Source organism: Microcaecilia unicolor, chromosome 2 (assembly GCF_901765095.1).
Source record: "Microcaecilia unicolor chromosome 2, aMicUni1.1, whole genome shotgun sequence".
NCBI lineage: Eukaryota > Metazoa > Chordata > Amphibia > Gymnophiona > Siphonopidae > Microcaecilia > Microcaecilia unicolor.
In genome coordinates, this window is record NC_044032.1 from 550636120 (window position 1) to 550660027 (window position 23908).

The 23908-nt window shown below is 42.4% G+C and overlaps 1 protein-coding gene across 4 annotated transcripts in view; it reads left to right on the forward strand.

The window, feature by feature from the left end:
- NIPAL1 (NIPA like domain containing 1) overlaps positions 1-23388 on the forward strand; it is an 83931-nt gene extending 60543 nt beyond the window's left edge. For all 4 annotated transcript variants that reach the window (XM_030191352.1, XM_030191354.1, XM_030191353.1 and 1 more), the window contains 3 exons: positions 1746-1836; positions 8726-8886; positions 22287-23388. In XM_030191352.1, the coding sequence (XP_030047212.1) occupies positions 1746-1836; positions 8726-8886; positions 22287-22903 (869 nt within the window). In that variant the 3' untranslated portion in view covers positions 22904-23388. The remainder of the gene's footprint in view (positions 1-1745; positions 1837-8725; positions 8887-22286) is intronic.
- The last annotated feature ends 520 nt before the right edge of the window (positions 23389-23908 follow it).

Genomic DNA, 23908 nt, shown 5'->3' on the forward strand with positions numbered 1-23908 from the left:
CTACTACACATGCACTTCCTCCTCTCTCCCTGTCAAGTGACAGTTTTTGAGCTGGAGACTCCTCCAGGCTTACCCACAGTTTCAGTATTTTATGGGACAGCTGCTAGCATTTCCTAATTCCAGTTGCAGTCCAAAAAATGGAGCTCCAGTTCAATTGTAGGATCAAAGAACACAGAGAAAGAAATGTATCATGCTGCTACTCCCCTCTCTTCCCATGTCTTAATGTTTCTGGTCTCCTGTTGATTTTTGAGTTACAACGTGTTCGCGTGCTTAATAAAATGAGGAGGGAGCAGCAGCATGGCATAATGTTTCCTTTCCTTTTCTGTTTTCTTTTTTTTTTTTTTTTTTTACAATCATGCAGTTACACTAATGATGCAGCAGTGTGGCAGGCACTCTGCTTTTAGTACCACCACTATTAGTGGTGAGTGAGGAAGGAATAAAAGAGGATGTGAGAGAAAAAGAGACCTAGGGTAGGGAAAGAAGAGGTAATGGGGAAGCAAGGAATGAGAACAAGGATATGAAGACGGGTGAAAATTGGGGGGGGGGGGGGTACAGAAAGAGCATGAAGCAAGGGAGAAGGCATGGATAAAGGGAGAGATAAAAGAGGTAAGGGAGAAATAACATGAAAAAAGATATAAAAGAAAAAAAAAAGGGAAGAAAGAGGAAAGTGGTAGAGATGGGATGAGGGCAAATGAAGGGAAGGGGTGAATGGACTGAGAGAGAGAGAGAGAACTCTAGTGACAGATCTTTGGAAAATGGATGATGAGGTGGTGTCATAGTAGAGAAGATACAAACAGGAGAGACAGGAAATTAAAAATAGAAAGTCAGGAAAAGGAGGCAGTCAACTGAATACATCAGGGGTGACAGAAAAACTAATATTCAAATCATATTATATGATTTAACACATATATTAATGCTAGCCCTTTATTGTCAAAGGGGGACTATTTACTAACCCAGTGCATAATTTGCTTTAACAAATATTAATATGCATTAAAGCACATTAGTAAATATAGTCCTTAGATCATAAGCCTTCTAGGGTAGATAACTACCAACTGATTGTAACTTGCCGAGCTCACATTTCGAAGGGCAAGTAATTAAATGTAATACGCAGCCTACTTCTTTACCTCTTTCACTCCTTTAATCTCTGTCTCTCACCATTCCATCTCAAATTCTTGTTGAATCTTCTTTCTTACTTTCACCATCTCTCTCACCCTCCAATTATCTCTTTCCCTACCCTTCAGCTTCCTATTTCTAACTGAGGCATTTTTTCCCCTTCACTTGGTTTTTCCCTTGTTTTGGCTCTTCCTCCTTAAATCTGTCTCTTATTCTCTGGTTCTCCTCTGTCATCTTTTCTGTGTCTATACTCTAATTTCATCTTCTGTATTCCCTTTCTGGTTCTCCGTCATCAGTCAACTCCTTTACCTTTGCCCCTTTTTCAGTCTCTTCTCCCCAGTCTCCCTTACTGTGGCTCTTTGCACATCACCTTGAAACATGTTCAAAGCTCAAGTTACCCACAAGAGGGACCAAATATCAAAGATAATTGTCTCCCATCTTGGTATAGAGGGTTTATTGGGCTGGTAGGGAGTCAGCTGTGACTAGAGGATCTAGACTAGATCAGAGCTAGTGGCAATAAGCTCTAATGTGTAGCAGTCCATAATTTAAACATGTCTAGAAATGTAACTGTTACTCGTCATTCATAGTTTAAGTGTTATACTCTTTCAACTGAGTGCCTTTTTTTTTTGTAGTGGGACTGGGAGAAGCTGTTAACTTTGCTGCCTATGCTTTTGCACCTGCAACGTTGGTCACGCCATTAGGTGCACTGAGTGTTCTTATATGGTATGTATCAATGAAAGCAAAATTCCAAAAAGAATTGAGTTTCTGGGGAAATGTCTGCAAATTCTTTAAGGAAAACAATCATATCCTCAAAAGCATTTCTTGTTCAGTTTGTCCATTGCTTGGAGAGGCATTTAAGCTTGCAAAAGAAAATTAGTGTCTCTGTTGTTCAGGGCTATGTACTCGGCTGCCTTCTAGCTTTGTATCAAGTTATTGTAGATATGCCTGTTTTATTCAAAGGAGTCAGCATTTATGATTAAAAGAGAGAAAACAAAAGTGCTTGTTGATCCTGTTTCTTCCTAGAGGCTCGTTTTCTTAACATCCAGACATATAGGAATTCTCAGAACTCAAATATCAATCATTATTGCACTGAGAAAACCACAGTGGTTGCATGAAGCTGTTGAAGCCAATGTTTTGTTAGAGTTGCACAATTTATTCATAGTGCAAATTCTAATATATGAGATCAGCAAGTGCCACTGATCATTTTAAAACGTGAAGTGGTTTCCCTAAGGCCAGTTTTCTTGCTGTTACTTGGACCCCATTGGCCAGATACATATGTACCCCCACCTTTTAAAGTGAAGAATAAACTACGCTGGAATATTTGTGATTTGATTGTGAAGTAGGTGTCTTATGCAGAGCCTCTCTTTATTCACTTTCTGTTCGATATTCAAAATGATTTAATCAGCCAGAAACAGCTGCTGACCGGTTAAATTGCTTGTTCAGGGCTATCCACTAATTTTCAGTGGCACTGAACCGGTTATCTCCGCTGAAAATTAGTGGTTAGCGCCTAAGTGGAAACTGATTACTGTAGGGGCATTCCAGGGACAGAGTCAGCACTTGGCCGATTAAGTGTCAATATTCAGTACTTAACCGGCCAGGGTAATCACATAAATGGGACTGCATAAAATAGTCCTATCTTTATACGGCAGCCCATGGCCAGTTAAGTTCTGAATATCAATTTAACCAGCTGTGTGTTAGCTGGCTTCACAAAAACCAAATATTCAGTGCCAAAGCCCAGACGTGGCCCGGCATTGAATATCCAGGAATAATGCTAAATATTGGCCACATTAAAAAAAAAATTTTAATTCATTTTATGGTTGACTAAATGCTGGCATCACAAAAGCCTATATTGGCAGAGGATCTGCTTATTTCAAACAGGTTTGAGTTTTGGTTGTGTTCAGCACCCTTATCAGGAGAGCATAATCAACCATTATGAACCAAATTTTCAGATGATTACAAAAGAAACTGAGATTAATTTCACAGATATCCACTTCATAGTCAACAGCACAGACTTGATGAAATATATTTTATATATTTATTTGTATTTAATATATTTATAAACTGCTCTAATCAATCACCCTAGGTGGTGTACAGCACAGCAACGTACATAATCATCCGCATCAAAACAGCATACATGAGTTAAAAATTGGTTAAATAGAAGGAGACTGAAGATAGCGGTAAATGGAGCTTGTTCTGAGGAAAGGGATGTTATCAGTGGTGTACCTCAGGGGTTGGTCCTCAGGCTGGCTCTTTTTAAAATCTTTGTGAGTGATATTGCGGAAGGGCTGTCTGGTAAGGTTTGTCTCTTTGCGGATGATACAAACTCTTTAATAGGATAGACACCTCACAGGGTGTGGATGGCATGAGGAATGATCTAGCAAAGCTTGAAGAATGGTCCAATAATTGGCAACTAAGATTTAATGCTAAGAAATGTAGGGTCATGCACTTGGGTTACAAGAACCCAATGGAACGGTACAATATAGGGCATGAAGTGCTTCTGTGTATGAAAGAAGAGCAGGATTTTAACGGTGATTGTGTCTGATGACCTTAAGGTCTCCAAACAAGTAGAAAAGGCGATGGTCAAAGGCAGAAAGATGCTTGGGTACAAAAGGAGAGGGATGACCAGAAGGAAAAAAGAGGTGATAGTGCCCTTGTATAAGTCTCTGGCGAGGTCCCATTTAGAATACTGTGCGTAATTCTGGAGACTGCACCTACAGAAAGATATAAACAGGATGGAGTTGGTCCAGAGGACGGCTACTAAATTGGTAAGTGGTCTCAGTCATAAAACATATAGGGACAGGCTTATGAACCTTAACATGTATGCTGAATGAGAGGCGGGAGAAAGGGGATATGATAGAGATGTTTAAGTACCTCAGTGGCGTTAATGTACAGGAGGTGAGCCTTTTTCAATGAAGGAAAACTCTGGAATGAGGGGGCATACGATGAAGTTAAGATGAAATAGGCATAGGAGAAATCTAAGAAAATACTCTTTCAAGGAAAGGGTGGTGGATGTGTGGAATGGCCTCCCATTGCAGGTCGTGGAGACTAGGACTTTGTCAGAATTTAAGAAAGCATGGGACAGGCATGTGCGATCCCTTAGGAAAAGGAAGAGTTAAGGGTTACTGAGGATGGGTAGACTGGATGGGCCATTTGGCTCTTATCCACCGTCATGTTTCTATGTTTCTATATCAAAAAAACAAACACAGCAACTAAGTGTACAGAGAGCAGCCCCCTGCCTCATGACTCCAAACACCTGAGTGAAAAAGAGTGATTTTCACTGCTTCCTGAACTGCACAATTGATGACACCACTCGCAGTTCCACTGGCAAAGTATTCCAAATCAAGGTGCCAGCAATTTGAAGCATTGCAGATCAATTAGCTTCAAGCTGGATGCACCTAAATGAAGATACATCTAATAAGCATTTATTAACAGAATGCAAATTTCAAGAGGGCTGATAAAAGCTAAAAGAAGAAACCAAGGAGGAAGGAACTTCAGCCCTCAAGGCTTTAAAAATCAGAGACAGAGCCTTGAACCTCTTCCACCAGTACACTGGAAGCCAATGCAAATCCCTCAAAGCCAGAGTGATATGGTCAAAGTTTGACAAACCAGCCAAGAGCCTGGTAGCAGAATTTTACACTGTCTACAGGGAATGAGTAATGGACTTTGAGAGGCCAAGGTACAGAGAGTTACTGTAATCCAACACTGTCGGTACCAAAGCCTGCAAAACAGTCTGAAAATTAACTTCAGAGAACAGCTTCATCTCAGTCTATAGTAAGCTTGCTGAATAACCCTCTCTATATGAGATTTAAAAGAAGGCTTAGAGCAAGATCACACCAAGATACTTATACTCGGCAATAATAGGAATTTCAGCACCAGCAAAATTCACTTCACCAGGCTAAGACCCAGGATCTAAATGATTTGACAGAAACAGAGTTTTACCTAGATTCAGCCTTAATTTGTTGGCAGAACACTAAGCAATTAGCTATTGAAAGCACATTATAAGAAAAGACAAAGTATCAGGAACAGACAACTGCACTGGAAAAAATAACTGAATGCCATCAGCATAAAGCCGATATTGGATTCGAAGCAGGAGTGAGCCTGGGTTCTTGGGGTTCCCCATCAGTGAGAACAAGCAGCCTGCTTCTCCTCGGAGAAAGCGAAGATACATACCTGTAGCTGGTGTTCTCCGAGGACAGCAGGCTGATTGTTCTCACAAACCCTCCCACCTCCCCTTTGGAGTTGCTCTTCTCCTTCTTATTGCTTTTGATATAACTGAGGTGGGACTCTTGCACGCCGGGCGGGAAGATGGCCGTGCATGCGATGTGCGCGCGCTTGAAGGCTCTAGCAAACGTTTGTTGCTATGGAAGACTTCCATTTCTGGGTCCGCCGTGGACGTTGACCCATCAGCCTGCTGTCCTCGGAGAACACCTGCTACAGGTATGTATCTTCGCATTATTGCAGCAACCAAGTGCCCAGATTCCATTGTAGAATAGAACTTCAGCATTTGCACACCAGCATTTAGGCGTTATCATTTATGGACACTTGTGAATGTTAGCACTGAAATGTGGGCACTTACATAAGCAACTTACAGTATTCTTTAAGTTTCATGCATAAGTGTGCAACCCGCCTATGATCCTTATAGAATGGTGCCAGAATGCAGTTATGCACATAGCTATTTTCTTAATTTCTGTTTGAGTGGCAAAAGTTATGCACTGAATTGGCACCTAGCTTGTGGCACACTATCAGGCTTATTTTCAAAAGAGAAGGGCGCCCATCTTTCAACACAAATTGGGAGATGGGCGTCCTTCTCCCAGGGTCACCCAAATCGGCATAATCGAAAGTCGATTTTGGGCGTCCTCAACTGCTTTCCGTAGCGGGGATAACCAAAGTTCACAGGGGCGTGTTGGAAGTGTAGCGAAGGCGGGACTTGGGCGTGCCTAACACATGGGCGTCCTCGACCAATAATGGAAAAAAGAAGGGCATCCCTGACGAGCATTTGGTCGACTTGGTCCTTTTTTTTTTATGACCAAGCCTCAAAAAGGTGCCCGAACTGACCAGATAATCACTGGAGGGAATCGAGGATGACCTCCCCTTACTCCCCTAGTGGTCACCAACCCCCTCCCACCCTAAAAAAAAACTTTTTAAATATTTTTTGTCAGCCTCTATGCCAGCCTCAAATGTCATACTCAGCTCCATGACAGCAGTATGCAGGTCCCTGGAGCAGTTTTAGTGGGTGCAGTGCACTTCAGGCAGACGGACCCAGGCCCAACCCCCCCTACCTGTTACACTTGTGGTGGTAAATATGAGCCCTTCAAAACCCACCAGAAACCCACTGTATCCACATGTAGGTGCCCCCCTTCACCCCTTAGGGCTATGGTAGTGGTGTACAGTTGTGGGGAAGGGGTTGGGGGGCTCAGCACACAAGGTAAGGGAGCTATGCACCTGGGAGCAATTTGTGAAGTCCACTGTAGTGCCCCCTAGGGTGCCCGGTTGGTGTCCTAGCATGTGAGGGGGACCAGTGCACTACAAATGCTGTCTCCTCCCACGACCAAAGGGCTTGGATTTGGTTGTTTCTGAGATGGGCGTCCTCTGTTTCCATTATGGCCGAAAATCGGGGACGACCATCTTTAAGGTCGACCTAAATTTCGCAATTTGGGCGTCCCCGACTGTATTATCGAAACGAAAGATGGCCACCCATCTTGTTTTGATAATACGGGTTTCCCCGCCCCTTCGCCGGGACGTCCTGTGAGGACATCCTTAGGAAAACTTGGGCACCCCTCCACATAGAATTAGGGGGCAAATTTCCCCTCTCTTGTTCCAAACCCCTGACCCCCTGCAGACTTCACAATATTTTTGCTGTCCTCTGGAATCAAGAGCTTCTGTACACTTTTCCACCCATTATTCTCATATCTCGGATTCCTCAGGAGATAGTTGAAGACAATGCTACAGTCATTTTGGTGGTCTCCAACTGGCTGAGAGAGCCATGGCTTCCTTTGCTTCTATCCTTCCCCAGAAAAGCGGGCCCATGGCTTACTCTTGTTCCTTACAAGGGCCCACTGGTTTGGAGTCACTAGCAAGTGTGCCTGTTTAGCTCCCGCTTCTCAGTGGAGAAAGCATAGTTGCTTGCTTGTAATGTGGGTCCTCCATAGGCAGCAGAGAAATGCACTCGCACATTTTGTTGCCCTCCATTTCTGTCTGGATTTTCTATATTTTTTTTGATATGGACTGAAACTCAAGATGGAGCATTACCAGCTCGGGAACAGCCATGCATGCTCAGGGGCTCTCTTAACCTAAATGGCCTCTGCGCTGGAGAAGAATATGGCATCCATCCGAAGAACATCACCCTAGCCGAAATGTGGCTGCATTCCCATGTTGCTTATGAAGAATCCACATCACAGGTAAGCAACTACACTTTCTATAACAGGTAGAACCTATTCTAGGAAGGAAAGTAGTTGGCTATTTTCCTTTATAGAACACTAGCCTAACTGGGTATATACGCACCTTTTAGTATTCTGTAAGTTAAGTTTAATTGTGAGCCTCTGCCCATACTCTGCCACCGTATATACCCCCTAGCAAATGCATACTATCCAAGATTCGCATGTAATTTCAAAATAGTGCTTAAGCAGAATATTCACATATACATGTATGTATAAGAAAGGCGTATCCCTAAGCACACCCTCTCCAAAAGACATCACACAATGTGATACCCATGAGCCTTCTCCGGAGTAGCTCCTGCACTGTGGAATGCACTCTTTGTACTTCAGAAAGCAGGTGAAAGGTTGACTTATCAACAAAGCCTTTAATAGAAGAAGTAGTTAACTTGGTAGAGACACGTACACACACAGTTCATGTTTATCCACTAAGGTCATGTTTATCCACTAAACAAATTTTCAAGCACAATTCGATCTCGTGTGCAACTTTCTTTAAATTAGTCCCCTTATTATATTACTCCTGTTACTATATCTTATCTCTCTATATGGTCCATATTCTACTACTACTACTATTTAGCATTTCTATAGCGCTACAAGGCATCCGCAGCGCTGCACAAACATAGAAGAAAGACAGTCCCTGCTCAAAGAGCTTACAATCTAATAATATTCCTTCTACTCTATTATGCGCATATATGTTTATATAGGCTAGTATTCTAAATATCTATGCATGTAATATGCACATAAATGTTAGTGCTTATGTTATAGAATTGACCCTGCTGTGCCCAGATTATCAATGAGAAAATACGTATGTACTTTCCCTTTGAAAATTAGCTATGAAGTGCACATAGTGAAAGCACCCACATACTCTACAATTGGCTGGGCTACTGAGAATTACTCATTTAAGCAGTGCTTTTATATATTGCTAAGTAGTACATTTAGGGGGTCTTATTACTAAGGTGTGGTAACGGATTAGTTTGTGTTCAGCGCCATGCAGCCCATAGTTATACAGTGGGCTACGTAGCATTTAGAATACCTTGTAAAAGGACCCCCTAGATAAACTTCTAATTATGCAAGCATACCATCATTTTATAGATATCATCATCACTGTAAATTTTTCACTTACTAGTAATTTGGTTTTGTTTGTTTTTTTTGTGGGGGTGTGCTTTTTTTTCTCTACACAGTGCAATTTTGTCCTCCTATTATTTGGATGAGAAGCTGAACATCCATGGAAAGCTTGGCTGCATATTAAGCATTTTGGGGTCAACGGTAATGGTTATCCATTCCCCAGAAGAGGAAGAGGTCACCTCTTTACATGATATGGAAATGAAACTGAGAGATCCAGGTCTGTATTCTAAACATTGTTTCATTTAATTACACAATTAAACAATACCTAAATGTTGAATGAATCTCGCCACTTCAGCTCCTCATTCGGGATGGCACATCTAGGTGAACTGTATTTGGAAAGGCCACAAGACTGGTCCGTTTGATGTTTTTGCAGTGCATTTGCATGGTGGTACTGCACTTGTATGAGTGGCAGAAAGGGAACACTGTGAGGACAACTGCTGTCTTTTTGACTGCTGAAAGAGCAAGTATTTTTGTCACAAATCACACCTGGGGATCTTGGGGGATAACAGGGGTAATAAAAAAATATTTATGCAAGAAGAAGTTTCATACTGTTTGGATGGTTGCAAAGTTTTCGACTAATTTTTATCTATGAACTTTGCCCAAGTTTCAAAGTGAAAGTAAAAGGTTGACTGAGGAAAAATTAGCAGTAGACATGCTTATTCCATGAGTAATTTTTTTCCAACCAGAACAATACCTGAACTTTTGAAAATGCATAAATTCATATACTGTTGCAATCCCTACCCTAACCCCACCCCTGGAATGCCTGTACTTTATGTGGGTATGCACCTTGACTCATACACAAGGGAGGTAATGTTGTAAACTTTTTTCACATGTAAAATCACTTTTATAAAATTTACTTCATGGGTTATGTGCATAAAAGTATATGCAGTGAAAAGAAGGCACATACTTTTTATGCAACCTGAGTGTAAACATGTTGATGGGTGAAGCACTGGAAGAACTGAAATTTAGAGACAACCAAGGAGCAGAGCTGGCCAAAGGAAATAGAAGCGTGAACCACAGGTTTTAAAAGAATCTTTATTAACTGGGACAGTTAATAAAGATTCTTTTAGCACCTGTGGTTCATGCATCAATTTCCTTGCTCTGCTCCTTGGTTGTCCGTGAATATTCTGCGGAGACATTTCTTCTTTTGTTTGTTGCTAAGAATTGCATTTTACATATATGTTTTATGTGCTAACATTTGCTCCTGCTTCCAAGCAACCATAAGTATATGAAACCTCTCTTTAGTCATAATTTCTGCCACTCACACAAAATACTAGGGGTAAAGCTAGAAATTGGAAGCCTTCCTACCCCCCCCCCCCCAAACTTAGGCGACCTGTCATAAAATTATCCCCAATGGAAGCATCTTTCAAATAGCTCGTTCTGCAAGTAAAATACTTTACTGTGGGAATAGTTTGAAAATTGCCCTCATGGGGGTAACTTTATAGAAGACTTGAGCGTGGAGTGTGACGGTTCTCATCAATTGAGAAGATCCAGTAGTGGTGAACAGGCTAGGTCCATGGAAAGGTTCACCACAGGGCATGATTCCTGGGATCCAGGGTAAGATTCCACCTGTAGCAACCACCTTCCCTTCAGGGTGAGCCTTCCAATATTTGTGACCACTAGGTCTTCACTGCCAGAGCCCACATCCTGAGAAGAAAATCAGAAAGCAGAGGAAGTCCAAAGTGCAGGGTACTTATTGATAAGGAATAAGGCTGAGATCCAGCAAGGACATGAACAGGATCCGGAAATATAAGATCTGATGAGAAGCAGGAAGTCTAAGCACAAGACAGCACCAAGTAGTACAGATCAAGCCCTGGCAAAGGAAACCAAACAGTGACTAAGTTTATATAGGAGTCCAGACAGTAACTACACAACCTCTGGCAGGAAATAGAAAGCATAATGTGAACAGACATGGCTAGCCTGCCTAGTAGGGCACATTGACTCCAACTGGTAGGAGGTCGAAAAACCTCACCATAGCAAAGCTGTCCCAGGAGCTTTCTCTGCAGGCTGGCAGCAGAATCTCACATAGAGAACAGTGTTTTATGTGCTCAAAGGTGGACTACTATAAAATTGCCCTGAAGTATACTTGGCACTAAGTAGGAGAAACAGATGCATAACACGTACATTTACATGATATACACAGAGGTATCCACAGGAATGAAGAATAGGTGGAGCAGGGATGAGATTGGCATAAATCTGCATAGTCATGTAGCTGGAAATGCTGCCTTTATGAAAGGTAATATTGTGGAGATACGTTATCTCAAGTCTATTTACAAAATAATCACAGGTTTTATGCCTTAAATAGCCCAGGTTCCCTGTTCTAAATTTACCCTCCATGTGTGCATGTATAAATAGTTACCTCTCTACCCACAAAGGGTTACCCCACATTTGTTTGACTTTCAGAAACCTCTGACCCAGGTATATTTTCTGCTTTGAGGACAGGCTAAAGTGGCTAGGGCTCTTCAGCTGGGAGAAGAGACAGCTGAGGGGGAGATATGATAGAGGTCTATAAACTTCTGAGTGGCATGAAACAGGTAGACATGAATCGCTTGTTTACTCGTTCCAAAAATGCTAGGACTAGAGGGCAAGCAATGAAGCTACTAAGTAGTAAATTTAAAACAAATTGGAGAAAGTATTTCTTCACTCAATGTGTAATTAAACAATAGACTAATTTGTTGCCAGAGAATGTGGTGAATGCAGTTAGCAGGGTTTAAGAGTTTGGATAATTTTCTAAAAGAAAAGTTCATAAGCCATTATTACGATGACCTTGGGGAAAATCCACTGCTTATTTCTAGGATAAGCAGCATAAAATCTATTTTACTGTTTTGGGATCTTACCAGGTATTTGTAACCTGTATTGGCCACTGTTGGAAACAGGATACTGGGCTTGATGGACCTTCAATCTGTCCCAGTATGGCAACATTTATGTTCTTATTCAGGGACAGAATGTCTCCAGAAGGTCCTTTGCTATAGCCATACAGTTCCTCCAGTGTAAGGTGCTCAGACCATACAAAGAGTCGGGTAATCAGGGCAGAAGGGAGATCTGCCCTGCCCAAGGTGGTCGGTGCCTGTGAGAGAGAACAGAACAGGCCACCATACGGGGTGGTGCAGCTGAGGACACAGGGCCCTACTCCCCCCCCCCCCCCCCCCCCGATGCGTCTCTCCTGGTACAATGGCCTGTTCTGTTCTCCCTCACAGGCACCGCCTGGGGAGTGCAGATCTCCCTTCTGCTCTGAGGACCTGTCTCTCCGTGCGACCTGAGCACCTTATTACAGTGGCATGAGTTTTGGGTGCTGCAGTATGTATGGGCATAGAGTGCACCCAAAAGTCACACTCCCATACTTTTGTGCTTATACCTATAATCTTGCCCACACAGCTATACTTGGAGGAAATGACACTGCATAGATGTTCATATAAATAAAATGTTAATTGAAAAGTGTCAGTTAAAAATAATTCTTTTTGTTACTGTGATTAGGGATCTAGTTCCATGAGAAAGTTGCTTATGGTACAAAAGACTGCAGACTGTGCAGAACACGGCAGTCCGTTTTATATTTGGACTTTTTAAATATGAGAACATGTCTCCCTTTTACATTAGGTTACATTGGTTACCAATTGAGGCTAGAATTATTTTTAAATAGGTTTGTTTCTTATTTAAAGTATTGCCGAGCTTGTTTCTGGATTATTTTTTGTCTCATTTTTGCTTTGGTTCTGTTTCTACAACTAGAAGACACACTATTTGCCTTTAACTCAGTTAAGGGAAAGAAGCATTTAATGATCTTTGAGAAATTATCGGCTTTTCAAGCAGCAAGGATCTGGAAGGACTTTGCTATTTTATTCTTTATTTCCTCAACAGTGTTTTACATTTAGAAGGAAGATTAAACATGCTTATTTAAGAAATTTATTTTACAAGAATATTAGTATTTTAGGTTAGTGTTATTTTATGCAAAGCTTATGTAATTCCCAGTGATTGTTCTGGCCTTTTGACTTGTGTAACCTGCTTAGAACAGGTTTGGGCAGGCCTGGAAAGTATGTATATATTTTTCTATTTTGCAGCAACAGTACATGCATACTTCAAATAATTTGCCTGTCAACATTCACATCTATTCCAAGCCACGCATCAGTGCCAGCTAACTGAATTTTTGGATTTAAGCTGTGGAGGAGTGATTGAGGGGGCAATTATGCTTAAATCTCAGGTTTTCAAAAAACAAAAAAAAACATCAAAAAGTCAAAAATTGGTTCCCCTTGGGCACTCAGCTTTGTAAAATTTGGCACTTACATATACAAGCAGCTGATTTTGCAACCAGCACATGTAAGTGTCGCTACTTATGCATCCAAAGCCATGGCTATTCCTACTGTACATATCACCAAATATGTGGAGGTTTTCCACATCCTTGTAGGTATTTTAGAAGAGGCTCTGTGTTCAATGAGCCTTCTGTATTATCGTTTATCATTTAATGAGCTTTTTATACCACCCATGTTGCAGGTAAATCATAGCGGTTTACAAATAAAAATATCCAATAAATACAAACCAAAAACATCAAAAAGTGAAAGTCCGGACTTTGACGTTCCTTTTGCTATCTAGAAAATCTGTGTAAAATCGGACTCCATGTGTTACCTTTAACTAGGGTAAGATTAATGCACAGGTAAAATGGTCAGGCATCTTTGGCCATAGCCTGCAGATCTGCCAAGACTCCCAGCTGGTGTTGGTAAACTAATAACAGATATTCTATATTTATTGATTACAATGGAGCAAGTGGTTTATGAAATGAAAGGAATGAAAATCTGATATTCTGCATCCCTAGCAGAAGATGTGCTCTTCTTCCTATTTTTTTTCTCTAAGGGGATAATTTTATAAAGCATTCTCTACATTTAAAGCATGTTTTACCTGTGGAAAATTGCTAATAAGTGTGTGTGTGCTGACAAGATGGTGCATTCTTATATATACCACAAATAGACGTTGCCGGTAGCGTGGAATTGACGTGTATGCAAGTACCTTTTAAAATATGCAAGTAAATGCAAAAATGTACACCTTTATTTGCAACAGCTTTAAATGTGTCCATGAAGATTTGTGTACTAGGCCTAGTTCAGGGAGCCTATTTTGTAACACCATATAGGTGTCTATGTTGCCTTTTAAAATAAGTGCCTTTTTAGAAGTTTGGCTTAGGCATTCTGTAATGGCTCCAGTCCTTCCCCAGGCCCCCTGAATCCATATTGTCCCTCACTGCATGCCCCTCTTCTTCTTTGTCTTTCCATCATGCACAAACGCTTCTTCCTCCTCAGCCTCCCCCCCCCCCCCCCCCTCCATTTCTCTCTCCATAACACCAGAAAAGCAGGAAGGGCTAGTCCTGATTATGGCAAGTGGTGATGAGTTCAAAGACATTTAAATCAGTGTCTATTTGCAGACCTCAAAAGTGGCCTCTCCTAACCTGTGTTCTGTGCCAAAGGCAGGACTTGTGAGCATGCACTTGCTTAGTCCACACACTTATTTGCAACCTGCAGCTGCCACCACACCCAGCACCAGTCTCCCTGCAAGAGAAGTAATGTGAGAGGAGGGCAAGGTAGGAAGGAAAGAGGGAAAGTCTGAATGGAGATCTTGGGAAGGGGGTGGGGTATAAACTGCCACATAAACAAAGCTACACTGTACTATATACAAAAAGATCCTACAAAACACCCTTTGTCACAACTGTGTCAGACACAGATACCATGTCAAAGCCCACCTTCATCCACATACAAGGGCCTCATGCGAGGTACTGTGATGCTGGGAAAGGAATATACTCTTAGGGTGATCATGGAAGATATTCCATGTTTGCATATCTTAGCAGAATATCTTTGGATATCTAAAATGGCATCATGAACCCAAGATACATATCTGATAATGTGCAGCATTCCAGAGAGTATGGCAACCCTTAGAAACACTCAAATTTAGGAGGTTTTTTATTTTTTTCTATTTGCATAGTCCCTCCCAACACTCTGTAAGATTCAGGCTATGATTGCAGTTATTTATCCAAATCAATAAATGTATTTATTGTGGAGAATGTCTTAAATTCTGGCCAAAGGCCTGTTACTAGGCATCTGATCTCAGCAGGTATCTTGATGTGTCCAATGTTCACACTTAGGAAATGATTTACAAAGTCTTTCCCCCACAGAATAGAGGAAAGGCTTTAGTGAATCAGATATGTATAGTATATACAGACATTCAGAGCAAATCTGTAAGTTTTTCTGTTTAACTTGCTTTGTGCACTGGTTCACAGCCTTTTGGAATTGTTTTACCTTTTTTATTTCTAAGATGAAACATGAAAACTATAGTTCTTCAAGGACAAGCAGGCCCAGATGTATTCTCACATGTGGGTGATTTCATCCGACGGAGCCTGGTTCAGACACCGTATAGATTATTTGAGAAAATTCTAGTAGCATCCCATCGCAGAAGCACTGGTCTCTCAGTCTTCGTTTTTCTGCAGAGCAGGGAGGGCGCATCTTTGCAGTCTTCCCCTCAGCGCATTTTCTCTGCTTTTGCAGTGCGTTCCCATGTGGGTATTTTTCCCTCATTTTTTCATTTTTGTCTTTAATTTCACTTTTTGTTATTTTCCCTCTTAGTGTTTTTGTCCCTTCAAGTTTTCTTTCTTTTTCGCGGCTCAATAGGTCCGCTTAGGCCTGAGCAGCAACCCAAATTTGGGGTCTGGTCTCTTTTTATAGGCCAAAATTGAGGAATTTAATTTGGCTGCAATTCTTTTCTCAGTATCCAAGAAGACCCCTAGTGGCTTCAAGAGGTGTGCTCAATATAATCGTGTGATTTCAGTGACAGACCCGCACACGGTGCATTGGGTGCCTTGGGCCTAAGCATGACCCTCTGTTCTGTCTGTTTGAAAATGCAGTTGAGGACACAGAGGGCGTACCAGGTCCAGCAGGAGAGACTTTGTGACTCCTCAGAGGCCGATCCATTGATATTGACACTGTAAGCATTGATCTCGATGGCTGCCCAGACATCATCTACCACTAGGAGTGCACCAGCATCAAGGAGATCTCCACCTCCCTCAACATCGGGTGCTGATAGTCGGCCCCAAGATCAGTCAGCATCAGACCCAACACCGAGGATGAGGACGCATACAGGATTGACATCATCCTTGTTGGCGCACCGAAGGACTGTGATGCTCAGTGTTGGGGGAAGCCTGAGAAGCACAAGCATCGTTACTCTTTGATGCATGGTGCCCGGAGCGCATTGGCATTGCCGGAACCTGGGAAGCGCTGGCACTGGGAGGAGCACACCCCTTCCTTGATGGAGGTGCCAGTCCACCAGTCCCCAGGCAGCCAGGTTTCTGCTTCCAGTTTGGCACCGGCTCCTTTGCAGGCTGTCCCTTTCTCGGCTCCACAGCCTTTGCTGATCTTACCTTTTGATGAGTAGTACTGAGTCATGCTCAGGGAGAGCTGGCACAGATGCTACAGCAGTGCACTCAGGCATCGAGGGTGCTGGTTCCAGCTGCGACTCAGCCCCAGCTTCTTCCTGAGTCTCCTACCTTGCCTTTGGAATGGTCTTCAACACCAGTGCCCCGAAAGGTGTTGACTTTAAACCATGCAGTGCTGCTCTCAACATCAGGGGGAGGAAGCTTCCCTGGAGTCTGGAGGTAGGACTGTACCCCAGCACCTGTCGGGGCATGGGCATGGTACCACTGAGCCAGGGCAGGCACAGATTCACTCTGTTTAATCTTCATACGGTGAGGATTCTGATTAGGACCACTCATGGGACTCCGAAGAGGGCCCTCATTACTTCTCAGAGGAAGAGTCTTATGGGATCCCTTCTGATCCCTCCCCATCTTAAGAGAGACATACATCTCCACCTGAGGGTTTCTCGTTCACAGGTTTGTGAAGGAGATGGCTTCGGCCATCCCATTTTAAGTTGGAGACAGAGGAGGAACCCAAGGCAGAGATGTTGTTTGTCCTGGATTTTAAGTTGCCTCCTAAGGAATGGATCATGGTTCCATTACACCCTATCCTTAAAGATGCACTGACAAAAAACTAGGAATCTCCCCTTCCAGTGCAAGTTGCAACTAAGAAGGTGGATATGCAGTACTGTATCCAGAAGGCTCCCAGATTTGAGAGGGCTCAGTTGGCTCACCACTCTTTGGTAGTCGAACCTGCCCTCGGACTCATTTGGGAGGAAAGTTTATTAAGTCTTGATTCTTATTGCCCGAATCCAGTCCTACCAGCTCTACATGAGCATCTACTTGTAGTCTTTGCTTCATTGTACACCTAAGTCTTGTGGACTCTGTCCCTCAGGAGCAGGCTGCTGAGCTTTGCCAGTTAGATGGTAAGCAGTTGAACTGCAGAAAGTATCTGACCAGGGGCAGTTATGATACTTTTGACATTGTGTCCAAACTCTGCACCATGGGTGTGGGGATCCACATGCTCTCGTGGTTGCTTGTCTCTGACCTAGAACCAGCAGTTCAGGAGAGATTAGCTGACATACCTTGCCGAGTAGACCATCTTTTAGGGGGACAAGGTGGAGGAGGTTGCTAACCTCGTAAAAGAAGCACACTGATGCCATCCAGTCCCTCTCTTCCAGCTGCATTCTCCTTAACCAGAAGATTTTCAAGTGACCTAGGTAGTGGATCTACTACTCTCAAAGGGGTAGGTTTCCCAGCAGCCCCAGTTTCAGCTCGCTTGCTCGCCCTCATCAGTCCCGCCTTCAGATGCCACCTGGCTCCCCAGTTAAAGCAGGGGACAGGCTTTTGACTGGCTCCAGTAGAACATAGCCGCAGACTAAGTAACTGTTCCAGATGACCTTCTGGTAGGGAGGAAGTTCAGTATTTTCCATCAAAGGTGGCCACTTGCAACCTTCAACCGGTGGGTTCTTCAAATAATCTGTCTCAGTTACGCATTTCATTGTTGTCAGAAACCACCAAGTTGCACACTGAGAGCATCATTCATCAGCTCTCGGCACAAACAAGTACTTGTTGAGGAAATCTCCACCCTTCTACAGGCTAATGCAGTCGAACCCGTGCCACCAGGGGAAGGGAAGGGATTCTATTCCAGGTAATGTCCAGGAAAACGGGGGGATTCCATCCGAATCCTAGACCTAAGGGCCCTGAACAAATTCCTGGTCAAAACAAAAAGTTCAGGATGTTTTCCCTGAGCATTCTGCTTCCCATGATTCAGGAAAAGGATTCGCTATACTCTCTGGACTTGAAGGATACCTATACCTATATATCTATGCTAACCAGTCACAGGAAGTGTCTCAGATTCCGAATAGGGAAACACCATTATCGGTATCACGTTCTGCCTTTTGTCCTCTTGTCAGCTCCCAGAGTATTTACCAAATGTCTAGTAGTAGTTGCTAAGTAGACTGGGAATTTACATGTTTCCCTTCCTGGACAATTGGCTGGTCAAGAGCACATAATAGGAGGGAGTGCGAGAGTCAATGCAGAGAACCATATGGGTGCTGGAGCTACTAGGGTATGTCATAAACTACCTCAAGTCCCACCTCCTAGTACAGCAATTGGAGTACATAGGAGCTCTGCTCGATGCAGTGTGAGCTTGGACTTTTCTGCCCTGAGTGAGAGTGGATTTCTTGGTAGCAATCGCCTCGCAATTCAGAAGCAGCAAGCAGATCACAGCTTTGCAGATGTTGAGATTGTTAGGCCACGTGGCCTCGAAAGTGCATGTCACTCCCATGGTTCAATTCCATCTGAGAGAGGTCCAGTGGGCCGTAGCACCCCAGTGGTCTGAGGCAGCTGGGAACCTAGCGGATGTCATTCAGGTCCCTCCAGAGTCTGGTTACTCCCTTCTCTGGTGGACAATTCAGTCAAATTTGACTGTGGGACAACCATTCCACCTCCTCAGAAGATGTTGATAATGGATGCTCACATCTCAGGAATCAGAGAAGATTGAAGAAATATCATTTTAAAAAAGAAATATAATTAACCCATAATTTCACCTGGATTAAAGGTGAGCTAAACAATAATCGACCTATAGATCAATTACTTAAGTTCCTTATCTATCACTAGCCTTTCTAGCTGATCTGGTTCAAAGAAAACATTGTTTGCATCAGGAAAAGTAATAATAAATTTTGAAGGAAATTTTAGAAAAAAAAAAAAAGCATCTAGAGCCAACAGTCAACTTTCCAATTGTAGAAACTGTCTACGCTGAAGCTGGGTAGCCCTAGCCACATCAGGAAATATTTGAAGTTTAACACCACAAAATAATCTATCTTCTTAAAGTAAGTTTTTAGAAGCAAAACTTTTTCCAGCTCTGAAGCAAATGAGACCAATAAAGTAGAGTACTCAGTGAAATTGATCCGAGTAGTTTCCAAAAAAGCAGTTAAATCTGAAATTTCATTCCCTTTAATAGTCAACATCTCCGACACCCCCTTGGCCTGACTTACTTTCAGAACCTTCTTAGGTAAATAATAACATTTAGAAATAACAATAGTATCTGCATTTGCCAACATAAGAATTTTCTTGAAATAATTTCTCAATAGAATCTCAGCAGACAGTAAAGAACATATAGGAAATTCAAAAATCTCAAATTAGGAGATCTAAGTTGATTCTCTAACATTTCCAACTGCCTATGCAGCAATAATCTGTCTTTGATCCCTGATGTTTTGGATTGCTGTAAAACAGTAGCTTGAGATTCAAGTTTTGTAATAGAACCGTCCAACTGCTGGGTTTTTGTTCAGGTGTTTCCAATCTAGGAACTACATGCAGCAAAGCCTCAGTCTGTTTTACAACTCTCTAAACATCTACAAGAGATTTGAGACGTCTCCACTGATAGGGACTTCTTTAGGAAACAAAACAGACTTCAATTACTTATTTATTTGTTTGTTGCATTTGTACCCCACATTTTCCCACCTATTTGCAGGCTTAATGTGGCTTACATAGTACCATCAAAGGTGTTTGCCCAGTCGGTTGATAACAAGTACAAAGTTGAAATGTGATCGTATGAGGTATATGTGGAGGGTCGGGAAGGATGAAGATTGCATGCTGTCCAGTACGATCAAAGTCATGCTGTGTTGCTGGGTGAAGAGGTTTACGTGGGGTTGTTGGGGTAGGCCTTTTTGAAGAGGTTGGTTTTTAGTGATTTCCTGAAGTTCTGGTGGTCGTGGATTGCTTTCAGGGCTTTTGGGAGGCCATTCCATAGTTGTGCGCTTATGTAGGAGAAGCCGGATGCGTAAGTTGTTTTGTATTTCAGTCCTTTGCAATTTGGGTAGTGTAGGTTTAAGTAGGATCTTGACAATCTGACTTTTTCTTATTGGTAGATCAATAAGGTCTGTCATGTATCCTGGGACAACACCGTATATGATTTTGTGGACTAAGGTGCATATTTTGAAGATGATCTGTTCTTTGATTGGGAGCCAATGCAACTTTATCTGATGATTATCTGATGAAACTGGAGAAAATTTAGATGGCTGTTGCAAATGTTCCTCACCCCTCTGGGGGGGGGGGAACCTTGTCTGGACAAACCTCCCAAAGGAGATAGACTGGAAGATGTAGGTGGGCCAGGTAGGCCTTTCCCCTGAACTCAGCAAAACTCCGGAGTCAAACCCCAAGGAAAGAGAAAGAGGAGTATCTTTACTTAACACCACAAAATGTTTTTCAATCGGCACTGCTGCTACCGGCGTGCTAGCTTGAGGAATCTTAGATTTAATCTTACATTTCCCCCATCAGGAGAGTCTGCAAACAAAACAAAATCCAAGCACAACCTGGTTTTGTGGCTCACAAGGGGCCTGGCGTGCCCCTTAAGGTATGCTCCTTTGGCCACACCCTGCAGCCGCATCACAGGGGCTAGGAGGCTTTTATGGTGCAGAGCCGTCCCACAGTGGTGATGTCAGAGGGAACGTCGAGATGTTAGATGAGTCTTCCACAGCTGGCCCAAGGGTCCTCCAGGCACTTCTCCACTGTCCAGATAAAAAGTTCCTCTCGCCTCTTTTAAGTGGAAGAGGTTTGCTGTCTGGTGTGAGAGCAAGGCCCTAGATCCTCTTACTTGTTTTAACACAAAACTTGCTTGAATACCTCCTGCAACTGAGTCTGGTTTGAAAGCAAACTCGTAAGGGTTCATCTCAGTGCAATTAGTGCTTACCATCTCCATGTAGGAGATAAGCCCATCTCTGTACAGCCTCTAATTGTTTGTTTTTATGAGAGATTTGCTGCCAACAAAGCCCCCCATCAAAATTCCGATTGTGTCATGGGATCTCAACATTGTTCTTACCCAGCTGATGACAGCTCCTTTTGAGCCACTTGACTGTCATCTGAAATATCTGACCTGGAAAGTAATGTTTTTGGTGGCGGTCACTTCAGCTCACAGAGTCAGTGAGCTTCAGGCCGTAGTAGCAGATCCACCTTACACTAAGTTCCTTCCTAAGGTGGTATCAGAGTTCCATCTTAACCAGTCCATTGTTGTGCTATCATTTTTTCCCAATACCACATGCCCATCCTGGCAAAAGCGTACTGCAAACCTTAGACTGCAAGCGAGCTTTAGCCTTCTATCTGGAGCAGACTAAAGTCCATATTCTACCCAGCTTTTTGTTTCTTTTGTTCCAAACTGGATAGGGGTAACCATCAGCAAACACAGTTTCCAATTGGCTATCAGATTGCATCTCCTTCACTTATGCACAGGCTGGGCTGACTCTTGAGGGCCATGTCAAGGCTCACTTGAGGTCAGCCTCCATAGAGGTGATTTGCGAGGCTGTGATGTGGTCTTCAGTCCACACTTTTTCATCTCATTACTGGAGGAGTAGCCTAGTAGTTAGTGCAGCAGACTTTGATCCTGGGGAACTGGGTTCGATTCCCACTGCAGCTCCTTGTGACTGTGGGCAAGTCACTTAACCCTCCATTGCCCCTGGTACAAAATAAGTACCTGAATATATGTAAACCGCTTTGAATGTAGTTGCAAAATACCACAGAAAGGCGGTATATCAAGTCCCATTTCCCTTTCCCCTTTCCCTTAAGCAGTATACTCAACATGATAGTCGGTTTGGTCATACAGTCCTGCAGAGTCTGTTTGGTGTCTAGAATGTAACTCAATTTTGTTATGTTCCAGGCTGCACCTTCATAACTTGTATGTATATAGTTTCAGATTACTTGACTTTGAGGCTTTGACATTTCTAGACCCTATTGTGCTTGCAGTGTTGTTTTCGTTGAGCCTGGTAGCTAAGTTTTCCCACATGTGAGAATACAACTGGGCCTGCTTGTCCTCAGAGAAAGCGAAGTTACTCGCTTGTAGCAGATGTTTTCCAAGGACAACAGGCCAGGTATTGTCGCATACCCTCCCACCTCCCATAGGAGTTGTTTTCCTTAAGCTATATTATCTGACCGAAAGATCCACGCTCGTGCATTGGGCAGGAAGGCACCCGCGCATGCAGAGTGGGACGCTGTTGGAATTTTCTTGAATCATCTATACACTAGCCAGCATCCTCACCAGGTTCCATCGGATGACTTCACCTACATGTGAAAAACCTGCTGTCCTAGAAGAACATCTGCTACAGGTGTAACTTCGCTTCATGCTTCAGTCTACTGTGAAACCCATACACATTTTCCATCCTTATTCATTTTCTGATGCACAGTAAAATGTTTGCTTATCATAATGGTTTTGTTCTTTCAGTTAACTTTTTTTTTTTTCTCTCACACAGGATTTATTGCCTTTGCAGTACTTGTAATTATTATTTCTGTCGTGCTGATCTTTGGGGTGGCTCCAAGAAAAGGTCAGACAAATATATTGGTCTACATTTCCATTTGCTCTTTGATTGGAGCTTTCTCTGTATCTTCTGTCAAAGGTCTGGGAATTGCAATAAAAGATCTCATACATCGGCAGCCAGTTTACAAGCATCCTCTGTTCTTTATCTTGCTGGCTGTGCTGGCACTCTCAGTTGGCACTCAAATCACCTTTCTCAACAAAGCACTGGATACGTTTAACACTTCAGTAGTCACACCTATTTATTATGTGTTCTTCACTACTATGGTGGTGACCTGCTCCATCATTTTGTTCAAGGAATGGAATAGTATGAGCATAGGTGATATAATCGGGACCCTCTGTGGATTCTTCACCATATTCACTGGCATCTTCCTATTGCATGCTTTTAAAAATACCAATCTGACCTGGACTCAAATTACTTCTAATTTAAAGAGAGAAAATCAAGGGCCTTTGAGACATGAAGACCAACATACCCTACTAGACAACACAGAAAGCCCAGTTCTGGTGTATGAGGATGATAATACATTATTCAGCAGAGCTAACGAACTCCGGTAAATCACCCTGCTGCTGTTTACTACAAAAGACATTTTTGTCCCCTGGAAATTACAGACTATTTTTTAACGTGTGTATGCAATCAGTTGTTAATGCAAAATCCTGAATGTGGGATTCTTTATTGAAATCTTCAGAATTTTAAGCAGTGGAATATATGTAAAGTGATTCACTTTACCGAGCAACACAAGTTCTGAGGCTAATAAACAATTGCCATTACTTTGTCATACTACTGTCATGGACATCAGCTTGACTAAAGCTTGCATTAATAAATTGTAAAGTTTCAGTTTTCAGATGGAAAGCGGGCAGATGAACACACAGTATGATTTAAAAAATGAATGTTATCCTGCATACTTCATGCCTGTCAGTGTAAATAACTTTTTTTGTTATAGAAATGCACTTTAAACCATGTAAAGTTTCACATTTCCTCCCCCCCCCCCCCCCCAAATTGAGAGAAAAGTGTCATACCAATCCTTAGCCTTTCCTGCTGCAGAAATATTAGAGACATATTATATGAATAGAGTAATAATAGTGTGGAATTTCCTGATTCTTGAGAGCCCCTAAAAGTATAGCCATGAAGAGAGCAGCAATTTCACATTCTTTTCTCCATTCCAAAATGATGATGTTGAGGCAGTGACACTTACCCAAATCATCAAGGCTGGCATTCTTACTATTTGAAGAATGTTAATAGAAGAGACAGAAAGGTGTATTAGTCTGAAGAATGTCCTTTCAAGTGTCACCTCAGAGTTTGTACCCAGGCTATGTTGTGAGGCTTCACCTGACAAGGTTACAGCCAAGTGGCTGCATGTTTTCAGCTCAAAGCATAAACCCAGACAGTATTTTTTTTAAATAACTGAAGATTATAGTCTTCATTCATCATACTATGAGATTCTGTTTACTATGAAATAAAAGGAAAATAAAGCCCTTAGGAGTGCTTTGAAAGTGAAGATTTTCTTTTTCAGGCGTTGTGCTATTTTGTTTTTATGGGTTTGTTTATAGCTTTTGCAGGAG